General features: G+C 36.0%; 1 protein-coding gene across 5 annotated transcripts in view; it reads left to right on the top strand.

Annotated features, from left to right (window-relative positions):
- The window catches only part of TTC29 (tetratricopeptide repeat domain 29), a 119,939-nt gene that overhangs the window by 24,023 nt on the left and 76,472 nt on the right, over positions 1-19,444 (top strand). For 3 of the 5 annotated variants that reach the window (XM_086889395.1, XM_086889394.1, XM_023926290.2), the window contains exon 5: positions 9,233-9,418. The exons of the other annotated variants lie outside the window; for them this stretch is intronic. In XM_086889395.1, the coding sequence (XP_086745521.1) occupies positions 9,233-9,418 (186 nt within the window). The remainder of the gene's footprint in view (positions 1-9,232; positions 9,419-19,444) is intronic. 5 annotated transcript variants of the gene reach the window in all.

Here is a 19,444-nt window from a genome sequence, read left to right as displayed (position 1 = left end):
TTTTGTATTAAAAAAATTAATAGGTGAAATGTTGTTTCACACAGTAATAGTTTTATAAATCTGACTTTATTAAATACCGTCTGCTAACTGTGTTTGGATTTGTGACTGACTTAAAAAGGATTGTGAACGTGTCAAATAAAATACAGCACACAGATGTAACATGCCACCTGTGAATTACTAGATATTAGTGAAGACATAACTCCAAATTACTGTATTTTCTCTATTGCCTACTATTTACTAAGCACTCATATTTATCGTTTCCTTTTACTATAAATAGTAACATAACTGACTTCATCTTTCTCCATTGGAATAATTTTAGGGATGGAGGCAGATAAAGCTCTGTCTGCAATCCTGTTTCATAGCTGAGTTGATTCACTGTAGCTGTCTTGTTTCAGGTTGCATTTTGATCATTACAAATATAAAAACCTACAGTAAAGCCTGTGAGTTTGGAATCTAAGCATTTTGTCTGAAATTTAGAGATGGGCAACTTTATTTCAAAAAAGGAACAGCAAAAGAAACCCTTTTGGCACTTCAAAAAAACATTAATTTTAAATGTTTATTTTATGTTTGCCATGAAAGCAAAAACTTGTAGTTTTTTCATTTAATTCACTATAATTCTTGACAGGAAGTCCAGCTAGCCATTATTGGAAGGAATCTTCAGCTTTTCCTGGAGTATGACTAAAACTTGAATTGGCACCCCAGTATCTTGCAGAATATCAGAGAAGCCTGGGGGTTGGACTGCCCTGACAGAAGCATCCTGCCAATATTTGATGGTTAAAAAGTACTAGACATAGCTTATCTCAATGGACCTGCTCCCTGAATCCACTTGAGGAGAACAGTTTGCCTGCCTTCAGTACATGATATTTTTCAGTGTTACAGACTGATGTATGACAACAGAGGTGGCAAACAGGCTCCCAGAGAGCCAAGGCATTGCTGAATGTGCAGTTCCTGCCCTTCTCTCACTGAACCAGGCATTTCTTGTGTGCTGGGCTCTGTAAGTTTTTCACCTTCCCCAGAGACAAGGTACCACCACCAGCTGCCTGATTGCACCTTGCCTCTGGGAGAGACTATCTCCCAACTTTGCCTGTTGATTAAAATGGAAGAAGAAAAAAAGAATTAGGAGTTGGCAAGTATTGTTATTGAATTGCTAGAATAGAGCACAGTTTATTTTGATTTTTTTTACCAGTTTCAATGCAAACCTTTGCACAAATATCTTGTTTGTATAAAATGAGGTTTGAGTTGCCTGGCATATAAAAGGGTGGATGGTAATTCCTGCTGCCGGTCTGAGAGCCAACAGTGCTGTGAAGATTCACATGAATTGTGCAGCTCATCAAACACTAATTCAGTAGTTCTGCTAATCCAGTTACTCTCTGATTCTAATCAAATTGCTTGGGGCTCTGGCTTATGATCTCCTGACAACTCCAGTTGACACCATTTAAGAATCATTCAGCAGTTCACCTCAGCTGGAACTTATCATGATGTAGCAGCCACAACAGCAGCTGACCTGCATTTGCTCTTCAGCTGCCACAGTTCAAGTTTAAAAGGTTGAAAGAAATAGTTGGGTCAGCAAATGGTGAGAGTTTCATGGCATGGTTGATGTTGCTAATATTTGGTTGGCTGAAATTGTACATACCTCAGGTAACAATTATGCTGAAAAAAAAAATAGTGGTTATAAACAATGACCATAAAAAATTCATGACGTGTAAGTTTCTTGATGAACTGAAACTTCTTGAAACATTGGGGTTTGAACCTGGAGTGGTATGTAGAAAACAAAACACTGACTGTCAGTAAATAATTTTCTTACTTGTTATTTAAATTTTTATCTGATATTTTTGGATCATAGAATATTACTGTCTGTGCTGGTTTTGTGCTGAACCCACTACACTGCCTTAATTTTGAATATAATTTAGAACGTCTAATTTTAGAGTTTTATGGTATTTACCATAATGTACAGAGCAAGCGATGTACACATTCCATTTTCATACTTTTTGGTAGAAAATGTTAGTACTGTAATGGTTTATACACTTTATATTTCTAGGACACTGCATTGCTGGGCGTAAATTATTTGCTTGAACTGAATCAGAGCCATCCACCACAACGTGCAGGCTGATATCAAAGAGCAATTACTTTCTTTATTGCTGGGTTTGAAAATAGTAACATTTTGTCTACCAGCATTACACTGTACAGATGAATTGCCTTTACATGCGTCAGTAAAGGTTCTCTTGGTTTTCATTTTTAATAGAGTATTTTGGCTGAATTTCAAATCATACAAGAGTTGTCTTTTTTTTTTTTTAATTGCCTATTACCAATATTTTACTGTGTGCAAAGAAAGCATCTTTTTTCCCATCCAGCTTAAACTCATTCTTATTGCATTTGAGTATCTCCCAAGTATTTAAAAAATAGAGAGGAAACTTTAATCCCAGTAGCTTCTCAGAAAAGTGACTGATGGATTCATTTTACCCTGAGTTCAGCATTATTCTAAAAGCACTAGCAGAAATATTGGTAACGCTTAACTATGTTTTTATCTTACCTTCTTTATGCAAGTAAAGTAAATATTTCTGATTTCAAAATTGAGGGAGTTTTAATTGTTTTCTGATGTTCCTTTATCCTGGACTAACCTCTATTTTACTAGTTCTGGTTTCAGGAACTTAGGAAAAAAAAAAAAGGAGGTAATTGAACTGTTTAAATATGTATAGTTGTAGGGATTTTTACATAAGAATGCAGGATAAATGCCAGAGTAATGGATCTGCACAGTTCAGCATTTGATGTATACAGTGATTTCTTGGCATGTGTATGGAAATACTGGGGTTCCTTCAAAAGGCATGTTATATTTACTATTTATCAGTACTTGTTAGAATGAGCTGGTTTGCTTGTAGATGTTTAAAGGAACTTAAAGCACGTTCCAGCTCAAGAATAATTAAAGGAAGAGATATCTCAGCTGTTAACTCTGCTTTGCCAGAGCAGGAATACAAAACCAGGGAAAATGCTACAGTTCAGTGGCTGCAACATGTGTTGGGAACTCAGCACTGTAGTGGCAGATTACCGTGGCAAATCCAGAGGATGGAATCCTGTGGTATGAACAAATCTTCAAAACGTCAAGACACTGCTTATTAGCTGATCACTGGAGCAGCTGCTGGATACCTGGAGTTAAAACCTGGGAGCTGCTGCCTTTCTAAGATTCCACCTGCTCCTGGTTCCTGACCCCACTCAACCTTTGTGCTGTGCTGTGTGCTAAATGCTGAATCTCTGTGCATGTGCTGCAGGCTGCTGACCCTTGTTCTAGACAGTACCAGACACACACAATTAGAAAGAAGAGATACCTTGTCTTTCTGCCCCTCACTTCAGTATTGTGAAAAATTTTGACAGTATGAGTTATCATTAGTTTTTGTTGTAAAAGATGTCTTTTTATAAAGTATATGAAGAAGGCATGTGTCTTTGATGTGTTTGCATTGGAAAATCTTTGTTCAATATACTCAAGGTTGAAAACAGAGTTTAGCATTTTACAGTAGGCAGCTTTTCTGTAAGATTTTGCACTTAGGCCTGTGCGAGAAGCATAGCAATAAACATATTGGCCATGCTATTTAAAAAAAAAAATATGGGAAGGGGTTATGCATTAAAAGAAAAAAAAACAACAAACCCTCTTTTAATACTTTCTTGGATGAGGCATAGTTTTGTTTGCTTTTGAGGGGCTGGGCAAGGGAACACTGTTATTTTCTAAGCAAGTTTGTCATTCCCTACTTAATATTTTATCACAGGAAAAAAATGCAACAGTTGCTGGAGACCAGTGGAGAATTTTATTATTTTTGTAGTTACCTTAAAAAATGTTGAAATGATCCAGGAAAGAAGCCAAGCCATCTCAAAGTACAGCCACTTGCAGAACTACCACTGATAAGCAGCACTTTTTAGAAAATTTCTGTAGTATGTTTTCATCGTAATAGCTTGGAGTCCCCTTTTAGCATTCCAGATTACCAGTTAATTGCCTCATATTATGATCATTAGATGGTTTTATCCACTAAAATTATACCCTGGCCATTTCTGTAGCATTTCTGTATAGACTGTAGTTGTTAAGCATTTTCCCTTTATGTACCTGGAAATGTTGGGAGTGGTGTGCTCTGTGTGCACTCTAGGAAACAAACTCTGCCTGAAGCTTGCTGCTCACAACTCATATTTTCACTTTTTTCATTTGTGGACTTAAGGCTAAACTTTTGGGAAAAAAATGTATCCATTTATGAGGAGTCCTCTACCTGTAGATGTAGAGGCATCCTTTTTCTGAACAAGCAAAAGGGACTGATTCTTTGCCATGTATAGATCCAGGCAGAAATAACTGATTGCAGCACTGTATTCAACTGCAGTTTATGCCTCTTCTTGAGTCAATGACTTCCATCCTGGATATTTCTGTGGGTGAATTCTTCACAGCATCAGCTGTCTACTAAATCATTGATTTTGATCTCTCTGGCAAAAGAAAAATGAAACTTCCAGCATTAATAGTGTCTCATTCTGACATAAAAAATTACTCTTAGTGACTTAATTGACCTTAGGCCACTCCTTTATGTGTCTTCAAGAGTGTAGTGTCAGTTATAATCCAGTCATACAAACTTTAAACAGATAACTGAAGTGGGGGATGAGTGTTAACACCTGTTGAAAAGTTTCTGTATGGCCTTTGTGTGGCAGGAACAAAGGACTGACTGGTGGCTTTTTGAGTGGAAAATACTGAGTCATAACTGGATGTTGAAAAATTTCTTTCTGTTACCTATGGTTTAAAAATGAGTGTAAGTTCTTGTTAATAGAAAATTGAACAGCTGCCTCTTTTATTCATCAGGGGAAGCACCAATCCAGGATCTCTTCATGATGTTTTCATCTGTTCTCTAAAGACCATTCCTGTACTTCTTTTCCTTTCTTCCACTGCATCCTGTCAAGAAGATCATAGAGATGTAGCAGCAAGTTGTGTTTGAGTTGCACTAGCATGGCTTGCTGACCTTCTGTAGGTTTCTTTTTTCTCATTTTAGCCATGTTGGAGTTCTCACACTCAAACTGCACCTCACTACCCCTTGCATTGCACTACTTAGTAATTGTCTAGCTGAGCACAGCAAACATGCAGACGTGGATTTGAGTGATCCTCTGTTCTGTACACAGCCTTGCTTGCCAAGGGAACAGTTCCTGAGAAGAACCCAGGAGTAAAGGTGTTCTTCTGTGAGCTGATCAGGGTCTACAGCTTAAGCACAGTGAAGGGAGACACTTCTTGACAACTGAGGTGTACCTAAAGAGAACCCGATACAGAGCATGAAATACCCCGTGTGTTTAATATATGGGGTTTAATGTTTAAGCTTAAGATGAAGGTTGTTTTGGTTATTTTTAATCTCTGTTTAACAGAAAGATCTCAGGAAGGTTTGATAGGACAATTACGCTTTTGTAAATAAACACTCAATTAGGGAGTTTTTCATTGTTTTGATCGACAGATACCTAAAGATGACTTGTCTACATGTATTTTATAATCAGTTGTAGAGAACCTACTCTACAAAATCAGAGAGCTCAAAGTTTTAGTATATGAACTGCTTCTTGGAGATCTTATACAAGAGAGTATTTTCCTATTCCTCTCCTGGGGATATAAAAGTTCACTTTCACTAAGTCTGACACATAAGCTTTGCCACTGTCAAAATAACATCAATTAACTGTATTACTGATTGGTAACTTAGACTTTGAATCCAGAAGACAATGACTTTAAAAATCTGTAGTTTGGGGGTTTGTTTTATGGCCAGCATATCTGGTCAGCCACTGTCCAAGACAATGCCAGAGAAATGGTTGTCTTTGTGCACATCTCATTGTTATGCACCGGCAGGATCGCCATCAGAGGGTCACATTAAAGTTCATTCAATCAAAGCCGTGGCAGTAGCTGGAGTCCGCCTCAGGTCACTGACATCCCTTGGGATTCACACGGCACTACTTGAAGTTATTTGCGTAATTTTATGTCACATAAGTGCCTTGATACTTTGTAGTAACGATTTCAGAGGAACAAGTCTGTATCCAGTGTGTCTGTAGCTAATGATGATCCATCCAATTATCTCTTCTCTTTCTGGGTTGTTGCAACCATTTGTATGCATCCTCTGGTATCTTTCGAGTTCATTTTCACTTTGCTGTGCTCTGTACATAATGCGTATCGTTATCTTTATGTTAGTGGTTATGATTGTCTTGTATTTTGCTGCTCATATGGTTGTGTGATTGTGGGAAGCTCTACCTCTACTTCTGAGATAATCTCTAAAAGCATTTCTTTGGCTGCAAGCATTGCTCAGGTTAGGATGAGTTGATAAATCTCAGCCAAGAAATATCTGCTTTTCTTCAGTGAGAGGAAAGGGATCCTAGGTAACTCCTAGCTGTATCTAAATTGGTTCATTTGGATGGATCCCAACTGGGTCTTGATAGACATATCTGTGTGTGTTGTCCTGGTTTTTGCTCGGATAGAATTCATTTTTTTCTTGATAGCTGGTAGAGTGCAGTGTCTCAGATTTAGTATAATGTTGATATGTGTGATAGATAATGATGTATAGATGTATAAATATCTGTTATATACAAACACAGGCATATATGTGTGTATGCGCATGCACACAGGTAAATATATTAAACCCAACCCAGTTTTGTTATTTCCATTCCAGAATCATTTGACGAGATTTGTATGAGGCTGTTGTAGTCTTAATTTCTAATGTATAAATATGTTTTATATGATGTAGACTACAGAATATTCTGAGAAAGAGGCACCCAAGAGGTGCTTTTTCAGTCCTGAGAAGAACCACAAGGCATGAAATCTCACAGCCACAAAGGATATTCAGATTAGGAATACATAAAGTCTGTATATTGATTATTACTTCTCTCAAAGCTGAATTTTGAAACTTTAGCTTATGTTTTGGTTTAAAACCTTAGATCCAGTAGATGAGATGATAATCTGAATCCAATTTCTGAGCTGTTTCATTTTTGGTGATCTTAAAGAGATTGTGAATCACTTGTTTCTTGGAAGGATGTTATCGCTTTTAAAATCCAAGAAACAGAAATTTATATAACACACATTGCTTCAAAATCATAATTTTATATATTTTAGTGGGAATTATTAAAAAGGCAAAAATCTGAGGTTATAGCTTCATGGAAGGGAAAATTCTGAGAAAATAAAAAAGAAAGCAAAATAATAAATAAAATAACAAACAATAAAAAAGTGTTGTTTATCATTAGAGGAATGAATTTTTAAATCAAAATATAAAAAGCATGTTCAAGAATGGGGAGAAGGTTTCAGCTTAATTTCAAAAAACTTTAAGCAGGAAGAATTCAGACAATATTCTCTGAAATGACCAAAATGAAGAAAAAGGGAGAAACAAGGAGTAGATGAACATCATGAAGACTGCCGACATGATTAGGTGGTAGACCTTTTTCTCAAAAGACTAAAGTCCAGTGTGTTGTGCAACACACTGAAGAATTTTATCAAGATGTTCTGAAGTCAAATAGAATCTCAACAGAGAGAATGAGAGATTTATGTTTCTTCAATAAGGTCATATATCATTTGTAATTTTGAGACAGAACATGCTAGAGATAAGGCTGACAAAGCCCTCATGTGGTTTAGTGATGAATTTAAAGTACTTGTTTGAGTTATTGCTGCTGTGTGTTCTAAACAGTGCAAGTGACTTGCATAGGTGGTGCAATTTACAGTCATTAAACTCATTCTTTTGGAAGTTGGATTTCCCCCAACTTGTCATGTAGGTAACAGAAGAGAATTTAACTGCATCTTTTGATTAAAGTGTTTTAATATGGTTATCACAGTTTCAAAACACTTAGGAAAGATCTGAACTTTGAGATCTTGCCTATGCTGAAAAGATTTATTTTTTCCCAGTTGATTTTCGTGTGGCGCTCCATATCCAAAATTAAGAGGGGTTTTTCTTTTCTCCCTTTTTTGTCCTTTTTGAGCAAAGCTTACAAATTGCAGAACTCCCAAAACCAAAGCAGTTCTGTTCACACATCCAGCTTAACCAAGCAGTTGTAACTCCTGTTCTTAACTCCTTCTTAACTCAAATACATGGAAATTCCTTAACAGCCACAAACACACTAAGTATCCCACCAAAATTGCAATGGAGTTTTAGCTAATTATTCAATTTCACTTCTGGCATGAGTAGAGTTTGCACAGAAAATTAATTTCTATTGGCCATGAAACATATAGCTTCATACTGTACTTTATTATCTCAAATTTTTCAGTATCATATAAGAAACAGACCTTTCAAATTCACTTTAGGGAGGGACAGTATGATAAGATTTGTCAGGAATGTTTTAGATTTCTACTCCAAATTAGTAAAGTTTTGAAATAATTCAAGGATGATACCTTGTAGATTTTTTTTTTTTTAAAGGTGCTTTTCCAAGGGAAATAAGCTGTTATTCTGTGACTTTAAATTGTGGATAATATATTTGTGGATAATTTTGTATTGCTACTTAGATTTAGGACTTGCAGTTTTTTTGTAAATTTTAGGGATATTGTGTGTTCATTCAGCTGTCTGAGATGATAGAGTAGGATTCAAACTTCAGGCCATAGAGAATATCTGTGACTTTGAATCTCCCCTGCTTTCCACATTTGTTCTGAGAACAATTCCTTGGTGAACTGGGGGGTGCAGGGGATGGAGGGCGGGTCCTAGGGAAATGGGTGCAATTTCAATTTGTCTTCCGTTTCTAAGAGTGCTAAGGTGCTAAACTTGGGATATACGTGAAAACTCAGAGCCTCTCTTGTAAATCATACTTTGAACATTTAAAATTATATGAATTAATAGATTGTGTTTGCAGTGTTCTTTTTGGTTCTTTATCTCCATCAACACAGTTGCTACCTTTGAGGTCCAAGGTTTGCAAAGTTCTTAGTCCTTTTCAGGGCCCAGAGGCTCAGATAAATGCTTCCCCAGTCTCATTCTGACTTTTCTTTTGACTAGCCAGTGTTTTATCCAGGTTCTGTGTGTTTTATTGAACAGAATTTTGGTTTTGCACACAGAAATGAGAACAAAAATATGTTTTTAATTGTGCCTGACTTGTAAGGTTATAATTTTCCACTTATATTTCTCCGAATGAACACGTAGCAGAACTTGATGGCATTTGAATGATGGAAATATAAATAGCTCTTAAATTTCATTATGATTATTCATGTTATTGTTATATATAACATGCAAAATTTCTGAACACTGATGATAATATAATGTTTTTATTGTGATTTTTGTTTTTAAAGGACACTATGAGAAGGTCTATGATAACCAGCTTAGCTTGGCCTGCTTTTTCAATGAACCTGAGGACAAATGGTTAAGTCACTACTTTTATGAGCAAAGCTATAACACGGCTCAGTTAGTAGAAATTGATGGTGGGAAGAGAAAGGCACAAGCATGTGTGAACATGGGCCTCATTGAAGAGGAAGAAGGTAAGGGACTGACATCACAAAGCTGCTTTGGATGGCATCTGTAGTTACTCTAACTGGGCTGAATTAAAAGAGCTGTGGACATGAAGTTCTGTAATGTTTAATCCTGCTTCCAACTTACACTTAGATGAACAGTCTGTATTTTTGTTCTTTTTAAAATGACATTCTGGTTTTCTTGACTGCAAGTGACACCCTCTTTGTTCGTACATGACTGCCACATTGGTGTTTGCATCAGACAAGCTCCATTTCTCCATCCACATCCTTAAGCTGCAGGTCTCTGAAATTAGAAGACATTAATAGAAGTAACTAGAATCACAGAACAGCTGAAGCTCTAAGGGACCTTGACAGCTCATCTGATCCAAACTTTCATGGGAAGGGGAGGGTAAGTGAGTTTATTTTAGCACCCTGTCAATTGCATCTGAAAAACCTCCAGTGATGGGGACTCTACCACATCCCTGGGGAGTCTGTTGCAGTGAACAGTTGTTCTCACTGTAAACAATACTGCTTTCTTATACCAAGGTGAACCTTGTTTCTGTATTTAAAAGCATATATTACCTTTCATGGCAGAGGGGTTTGTGTGTGGACAGCAGTCTGAGTATAAAAATGGTGTTTTCCTCTGCATAAAATCCTTTTATGGTGTGTAAAGACATGCAATAAGTGAGCCTCAAGTAATCGAATAAAGCCTGTCTTCCAGTTCTAATTTGTAAGTGTACTGCACGCCTAACTATTGCTTAAAATATATGATTTGTGTAGCCACTATGATTCTGTTTCTAAATTTGACTGTGGGTTGAAACAATTCCAGCTCTGAACTCAACTTGTGGCTGATTTCTCGTATAAAGTGACTTCTCTGAAAACAAAAAAAAAAAAAGAGGACTGACAGAAGTTGAAATACTTTGTGGAAATAGTCTAATTCCACTAAATGTCTGACAGAAGGTGTGTGTTTTGAAATGCCCAATTTCCCAGCAAAAGCCTGCATGTAAGACAAAGTCTTCCTCCTTTTTTTTTTTTGTTTATTTTTTTAAATTAAAAGGATGTTGTCCAATTTACCTCTTGTTTTCTTACAGGTGACATGACACCTTTTTTTGTATTTCCTCACATCTTTCTAGGCTGATGGTCATTCACACTGTTTTCCTGTGAACTGTTGCCTTATCTTTCTTGCCTGCAGATTCAGTTTTAAAGAATCCAGACCTGAATTCAGTTTTAAAATTTGAGCACATACCAATGATTAATAAAGTGGAAAGATTACTTTCCTTACACATGGTATCATTCAGTTTCCCAGCTGATAAGATAGCAGTTGCTTAAAGCCCAGCCAGTCACAACCGAGTCATTTTCATTTTGAATGAAAAATGCTTAGGTAGGTTATCCATATCTTACTCAGTAGAATAAAATTACATTAAAATTGATGGTTTTTAATTTTTTTGTAACCTTTTCACTTGGTCTTTTAGTTACTAAAAAATAAAATTTTAAGAAGGTGCAGACAAGCAAATGTTTACATCTACTTGTAACTTCAAAGGCTATTACTGAATGTGACTCACTGCTGTTACCCAAGCACTGCCTAAAACAAAAATTTAATGTTTTCTACTTTTATGATGTCTTAAGCAAAAGTTGTTGAATGCTTAAATATCTTGAGGCCCATTACAAAAGCACATAAGTAAAGTTATGAAATAGCCTGAGATGATCAGAGGAGCAGAAACTTTCTTTTCCTGCTGAAGAACATTAGAAACTTTAAAAAGAAAAGCCTCTTATTAACGTTAGTAAAGAGAGATAAAGCAAAGTGGATTTTTACTGCCCAGGGTAAAGATCCACTTAATCTGTGGGCTCTTTCTGTTGCAAGTATTTTCTTTCCAGAAAGAGAGAGAGACAGGTAAAAAAAAAATAAAGAAGCTGAGAGAGTAAGCACAGGACTTGCTTTGAGGGACTACAGCGTAAAAAAGACAGCAGATATATTCCATGCACTGTGTATTTCCAAGGGTGAAAAATTGATTCAAGGGAAAGTTCTGACTGGCAAAAAACATAAGAAGAGATTTTGGGGGGCCATTGTAGAATATTGCATCAGTTTTAATAGCGTTATAAGTAAAATTTTGATTCTGCTATTTTATATTCTTTTTGTTCAGTTATTCATAATTGGGTAATCAATTTGTGAACCAAATTAGTCAGGTTCCCACTTCTCTGGGGGTGTATCTACAGGAATAAATGTAAACACCTGATCCCAGTTATTTTCAGTTCTCTCATCCAGTAGTGTATTTTTCATTACTTGGGAAAGGAAGCTGTCTATATATGCTTAGGACTGATTGCTTGGGAGTATAAAGTTAAACACAGACTTGTAAAGATTGTTGTTTGCCTTGGAAGAAAATCAATAAATTTGCTGGGTAATTTTTGTGTAATCAAATTTAAAGTTCTTTGACTTTCAGCCTGGTCTCTGTCCTAAAGGCTGGATATAACCTGATGTTCATTAATCTTCAAAGCTAAATATTTGAGTTGTCGGTGGTGTAGACTTCAGTCATGATATTTGGATGCAGGCCACTGGTAGCTGCCAGTAAGGGAAAGAAAACAATGATAAGTGAGTAGCCTGCTACAGACACAAATGGAATGTTCTGCTTGGAGCAAACATGATTTTAATGGCATTTCTGCACAGAATGAGATTTTTAACCTCTTCCCTAAAATACTCTACCTGTAAAATAAGGTCTGAAGCATTTATTGATTATTGTAGGACTGTTCAGATGTTGATACTGTTCAATTAGCTGTGCTACCGTCCTATTTTGTCTTTCCTCAGAGGGCTGATAATAAGTCATTTTATTACTTTACTCATTATTTTACTTTAGTTACTCATTTATTACTTATTTTTTTCATATAGCTCTTTAATGTGCTGATGTAACTTTACAGACACTGAGAATGCAATGATGTAACATGTTTTTCTCACTTTAAATCCAGAATTAAGTAAGCACAGGCTTCATGATAGAATCTTTTGTAAGAAATGGGAGTTTTAAAGCGCTGCTTTTCTTCCTGTGTTTTCGAAGTATTTCCAGAAGTAATATCAGTCATTATAAATGTTTGCAATGTTCTCCTTATCAGAGAGTAAGATTATAATCATAGTTTATGATAGATTATATTAGTGTGCTTTCTGCTGAAGTTAATTGTGAACTTGAGGTTTACACTGTTGTATCTTGCAGAAGAAACAGTTGGAGTGCTCTGAAAACATCTAGTATTGCTTTCTGTAGGTTTTTACATCATTGCAATATTTGAGTGCTTTCTGTTTTCTGCCAAATGCTTACCACCTATCATGCATGAAGTGATATACACCTTAAATATATGCATCCCAAAGTTTAAGATACATTATATCAGTAAAAAGAACAGTCTGGGGGAAAACAGGGAATTTGTACTTGTAGGAGCTCTTTGCTTCAAACATCTTTCAACAAAACCAGATAAATTTCTATATTATTCAGAAACAGCACAACCAGACATCTGAAATTAAGGTACCTGTCAGTTGCGGTGCTTGGGAACATTTCTGGATACATTTAAATAACTGTTTGAAAAAGCCTGTAAGTATCACAGTAGAGTCCAGTGAATAAAACTTTCAAAATTAATTACAAATGTATATCAGTGCCATGTCAGAACCTGGATCTCCCCTGCTATGAGAGCTGTAAGATGTGTGCAAATGATGCCATTAGTCTCAAGGCAGTGGTGACTTTGAGTTGGTCATCAGATTTATATTCTGCTGGCACATAAGGATTAACAAAAGTGGAAGTAATACTTTATCTGAAATCTTTACTGGATGAAAAGATTAACGGCAGGCAGAACTGGTGAGAGAAAAGGAGCAAGTACAAAGCAAATAGCAATGTTGGGAATCTCAGAGCTGATTCCCACAACATACAGCTAATTCAGAAACCCAGTTTTGTCCATCTGTTTGTGTTTTTTTAGATTGTGAGTCTTAAGAGACCTTGATGAGGAATTAATTTATTCCTTTCTAAAACAGCTTAGGCATTTCAAAAATTTGCCATATTCTGCAAATTAATGGTTTATAAGTGTTCAGTCCTAATACAACTCTGCCTGGATTATAAGCAATGTTAAGGTCTGATTACTTTTCAGAGTCATGTTATGCCAGAGTTGATAACTTTGCACCTACCCCAAAAAATATTAATAAATTGCATTTGATTTATTTGAAAAGGTGTAATGGTTTTATCTGCAATCATGGTAAAAATACAGTCTATTTCATATGTTGGAATTTGACAGAAGCTTTTCCAGTTGAAAGACCTACTGAACAGGAGGGACTTTATAAGTTTAATTAATTTGTTGGGGAAAAAACCATTACAGAATTCTTGCAGATTTTAACAATCTCAGTTGAGACTGTGTTGTAGGATTTTCCCTATTACTTTGCCATTGTATTGAAATTTAAGTTTTTATCAAGGCATTGTGGAAATTGATGGAAAAGATTCTGATTGTGTTTAAGGGGAATTTCACAGAATGGCTTTATTGGAAGGAGCCTCTGAAGATCACCTAGTCCAATTGCCCTGCTAAAGCAGGTACACCTGAAACAGGTTGCACAGGATAGCTTTGAGTTATGAAGCATAACTGTTAATTACTGGATATATTTGCTGAACAACAACTTAAAGATGGTTCATGACATCTTTTGGTTTTGGCACATAAGAAATCCAAACTGTTTATTTTATTGTTCTTAGTCAATAAATTCTTGCTAAGATTCCATTCTTACTAAGAAATTATTGATTTTGTATTTTGAATTGTTTATGGCAAGTGTTTTTTAATTGAAAACTGTAATGTATAAATAATTGAGAGAAACTCGGCATAAATTCATGAGTATCTATGCTGAGGAAATATGCACATTTAAGCAGAATTTCCCCAATTGGTTTGCCTTCAGGCAGAAATAATTTATATTCAGATATAAAAAAGAGAATGTTAATATTGCAAAATGAAGTACTAAAAAGGTTTAAAAAGGCAAAAGTTAAAATTGCTAATGAAATTTTATATGCCTGTGTGTGTGTGCAATTTGCAACTTTATTTTAATTACATAAAAATATAATTTCTTTTTAGGAGATTTCTAAGTATAGCCAGAATAAAATTCACCAGTGGGATGGGTGGCCCACATGCACCTTCTACATTAATAGAGATTTATGTTGTTATCTGTGCTGCAAGTCTGCCAAGCCCACTTAAATAGCAAATCCTCCATAGTATAGTGTAGAAACATTCTGCTTTACAATCTGATTGCATAATTGCAAACAGCTGGTAAATAAAACAAACCAGGGGGACAGCATTTGTGAGAAGAGATTAATTTCTTCCTAGCTACCTGTGGAGTGCAGAGCTATCTCTGATAGCAGAATTGCTGCATTTGAACAATCCAGCCTGTCTCTTTAACTGTGGTATGTTTCCACCATAAGGTGTATGCCTAGTATCTGAGATCTCCACACCGTTGTGTCCACAAGTCTAGCTTAGACACTGGAAGAAGGCAACTTAAAATGAATCTCTTTGTTCAGGAACAAACACAAGTCAAGTTATCAGCTAAAAGATAGATGTTGTCCGTCTTTTGTGTGTGTTGGAGATTCCTTTCTGTAAGCAGCTTGTTTTGGTTTAAAGTGATACCCAGTTACATTTGTGATTTTTGAGAAAACATCAAGCTCATCATTATCTTTATAATGAGATTTTTTTCATTGTGTAGACCAAAAAGAGAGAAAGTATTTAAAGAGATAAATTCCTATGTAATTTCTTTTTATATGAGGCTTGTGTGTTAGTTGAAACATGACACTGTCCTAAAGGAGAGTCACAGTTCTAGAGATTTAGAGATTTTCAGATGGGAACCACAGGTTTGTTCTGCATTTATACAATACCTTTTCCTCTGTGCTTCTACAGCACTTGTACTTGGTGAGTTTTAGTGATAAATCTAAACTGTGATAAACTAAAGCTAGATGAGAACATGCTGCTCCCTGGCCAAGCAGAGTGCTGCTGTCTCAACACGTACAGCAAGTTCTGCCTTTCTGTCTGTCTGGCATTTGGATCAGTGTCTATCCTTAAGATATTAATTTTCTAAAAAAGTGGTGGGAACTTACTGTCCTATTGACTTCTTACCAAATTTTGTTGAAATTCACTCCAAAAGTAGTTGAAGAACAGGATGATCATATGGATTTGTTCTCTGCAGAGACTACCCTAAAAGTGTCTTTTTGTACTGTTCATTGTCTGGAGAGAAAATACATGTTTATATAACAGTAGTAACCAAATGCCATTGGTTTATCATGATATCCCCCTCTCCTTGCCTCAGGTTTCATATCTCAAACTACAAATAAACTTGTCAGATTTATTCCTACTTATGATCTTTTTTTTTTTTTTTCAAGCAGCTTATTCAGAAAAAGACATGTAGGAATAGTTTGGACCCAGGAACATACTTGCTTGTTTCCAAATCCCTAGTCTTTGACGATATAAACCTGTTGCTAAATTTTAAGTTTGTACACTTAGAGTCTCCACTTTAAAGACAGAAAGAAGCCTTCCATTAATAGGACATTAAATTCTCCATACCCAGTTTGACCATTTAAGGTACTTCCAGTCATTGATTTTCACCATATCAACTGAAGCTGAACTGAAGTTCTCCTTTGTTATTATGCACTTCCTGTACCTCACAATGCAATTTTATTGTTTTCTGATTGCTTAAGAATTAAATATATGTTAGCTGGGAAAAACTTGATTGTAGAGCATAATTTAAAAAATTTAAGCAGCAAATTGCTAGGAGTTACTCTTTGGATATTTGTTGTGGTTTTAAACTTTTCTACTTTTTTCTATCAGTCAGAAGCAGCCATAAATCCTGCTGGATTCTTGGGAGGACAAATTGAACAGGTTTATTAAATAATTGAGCTCATTCTCCTGCAAGTGCACAAAGTAGCTCCCCAGTAAATAACGTCTTCTATTACAGGGTTGTTACTGTTATTGAACTGGTATTGACAAGTACTGTCTTGAATTGATGTTATAGAAATTAGGAATATTTTCAGTTCAAATTAGCAGTCTTGAGAAAGTCTGAAAAAAGCTTCTGAACATGCAATGTGAAAGCAAGCGGGGTCTGCCTGTTAAGTTCATAAAAATGTTCTTCATAAAATTATTTTTATTCTTATTTTTAAAAGGTTTTGGTGGGTAATAAAGATATTTTGAATAAGAGAACTCAAGAATTCTGTAGTGCTCCTACTTCTGACACAAAATCCTGTGAAAATGTAATACTTTCTATGTTAGTTTAGTTGATTTAAATCAAGGTTTATTATTAAGCATGGGGAAGTAATAATATTCTTTACACTAAGAAGAAGTAAGGTTCCTTAATCTTTTCATGGTCACTCCCAGTTTCCTGGATTAACTCTTCAAATGGAGAATCTTTTAGTTCTGCTATAACACCTGGGGACAGGTCTGTATTCTTGCTTTCTAATAAACTCTTCAAAATATTCACAGCAGTGCTCAGGTGCTGATTCTAAACTCTGTCATTTGTGTTGTCATTAAAAGTTTTGACATATGAAAAAGAGATCCTAAATTAGTTTCCTTTCCTAGGTGTTCAGTGATTGTAAAGTTCATTTTCAAGTCATGTAGAAAAGCTATGGCTGTTTACTTGAACTATGAAAGATGTATCAGGAATATTTTAGAAAAAACATTTGATGTGTGCTTGAATATAATATGTTGCACTCAGGTGAACTGTTTGTATAGATACTTCTGTCCGAATCATATTCTAAATATTTTCGGTATCCAATATTGCTCTGTTTGCTTTATGTGCATGTTCATAAGACCATGACATTTAATGAAGAGATCTTTTTAAAGTATTGATAGCCATGAGTAAATTATACTGTGTTTGATCTGTGTTAAAGATTCAAAGTCCAAGATATTTGAATAGAACTTAGAATAAAAATGTAATTAGGTTACATCCCTAAAGTCTGATATATCTTTAAACAAGACTGCAAATGAAACTTTATTAAAACTTCAAATGAATTATTTCTTTGCTTTTTTAAATTCTTTTTCCCTCTCTTCTCTTTCATGTCTATTACTGACATTGCTGCTTGTATTTTACCTGTCTTTTCCAGGGTACTTTAATTATTTACTGCTTAATGACTAGTGCTGAGATGAAGCTGCCCGCTCACTCACAGGGTTTTTTTTTTCTTTGCTTCAAAGCTTTGAGAGGTCTTGGAATACTGTAGCTGGACCAGCAGTTGTCATCATAAACTTTCCTGGAGGCAGCTCTTCCTTTCAGTAATTGATAAAGGAAGCTGTTTCCAGAGGTGCCTTTCCAGTGTCACTGAGAGCTGCCAGGGTTGCATGTCCTCAGCCATTACCAATAAACTGGAGAAGCCATGGGTAAAGCAAGCATGAAGCTGCTAATAAAAATATATCTTACTCTTCAGAGAATCATTCAGGTTGGCTGGGATCTTAGCAGGTCATTAATCCAACTGCACTTCTGGAGTAAATCATTGCACCACAGAAGAGCTCCGATGCTGGAGCGCTGCATCTGATAATAAATCTGTTATTGGAAGCTATGAAAAATAAGGGAAACTGGGTGGAATCTGAATAAAATGTAAACACTGCCCAAAAAGTATTTAAACCAAGGCAAGTGTTTGACATGACTTAGCAAAAACATAATTTAGTGAAACTAATCTGCTTCAGCATCACTTTCTTTAATGGATAATGATCATATTAATCTTTGAGGTTAAATGCTAATATAACTTGTTTTCATTATTTCTATTGAACTTTAAAAACTCTTGAGAACTGAAAAACAGAATTGCAAAGTATATGCCATTCATCCCTGAGTTTTCTGCTCCCTTCCCTTTCTGCATTTAGATATCCACCCATAGACATTGAAACATTTGTGAATCCTGAAATTGGAGCATCCCACTAATTGTGGGCCTGCTCTTACCCAGAGCCTGGAGCCTTACAGTGTGAGCTTCCTGAATACATTTTGCATCTTTGGGTAGCCTTTGTATATTGAAAACACTTTCATGCTCTGCAAGCATGAAAGAAGGCTTGAATAATACTGTGAAACAAGAATTCCATTCTCTCCAATTTGCATATGTGATCATTCAGCTAATGTTCAACATTGTTTGCAGTATTCTTCTCCAGATTTAAATTTATATATATCAAAAAGTGTTTATATATAATCAAACAAATCAAAAAGCAGCATCTGACAAATACTGCTTTCACAAAATGTGTTAACCTAAAAAGATAAAGGAATTTTAATTGTAAACCAGTATTTTGCATGCTAGTTCATTTGAATATGAATGTAAGACAGACACGTTAGTGGAATTTTCATTTGGGACCTGTTTGGTTGTCATTTTTTTTCCCCTTGCTGGTCCACAGTACACCATTCCCAAAGCAGATGTCATTTCAGCTGCCTGTGGGAAAACCCTCCTGTTTGCAGCTCGGGAGTGCTGGCAGCAGAAGGGGAAGGGATTAGAGAGCAGCCAGGCAACCAGAAAAGCCATCATTATCCCTGTCTTGTGAGGTGTCTCTTGGAGAACCCTTTAAGCAAGCCCATTTTAGAACAGGTGTGATATCCCAGTGTGCTGGTGGTGTGATACAGCGTTTGTGAACTGTCCTGCTGTGGGTTCTGCAGTCTGCACTGCCCTCTAGGTTTTTATAGGTGTATTTTGAGTGCTTGAGCTTTAAGGCAAGTAATATAGGTCCTCAGAGGACAAGACTACATATGCTCAAATGCTTACTGGATTACTACAGTTATGATTTTCTTTTCAGAAAACACACATTTGTTTAAGTAATGTAAACAGAAATAATGTATCATCCTCTACAGTGCAGTACCTAGGATTAGCCTGGCAGTCTTTTACCCAAAGAAGGGAAGATAAAATACTGTCCTTTTGCACTGCAGTCAGTCCACCATGCTACATCTTGGGTTGTGTTGAAACTTTCCTTTTCCCGCTTCCTTTCTCCTTGCTGTCCTCAAGTGCTCTACTTCCCAGGTGTGACTTAAGCTGGCCTTAGGCAACTTGGACTCCAGGTAAGATCCACTGGTGTATTGTCAAACTGGAGGAATGGTCAGAATACCCCATGATGAGC

Source organism: Cyanistes caeruleus, chromosome 5, assembly GCF_971803275.1.
Source record: "Cyanistes caeruleus chromosome 5, bCyaCae1.hap1.1, whole genome shotgun sequence".
In the NCBI taxonomy this organism is placed as follows: Eukaryota; Metazoa; Chordata; class Aves; order Passeriformes; family Paridae; genus Cyanistes; species Cyanistes caeruleus.
The sequence above is the reverse complement of the archived record's forward strand: the minus strand, read 5'-3'. Positions and strand labels throughout refer to the sequence as shown.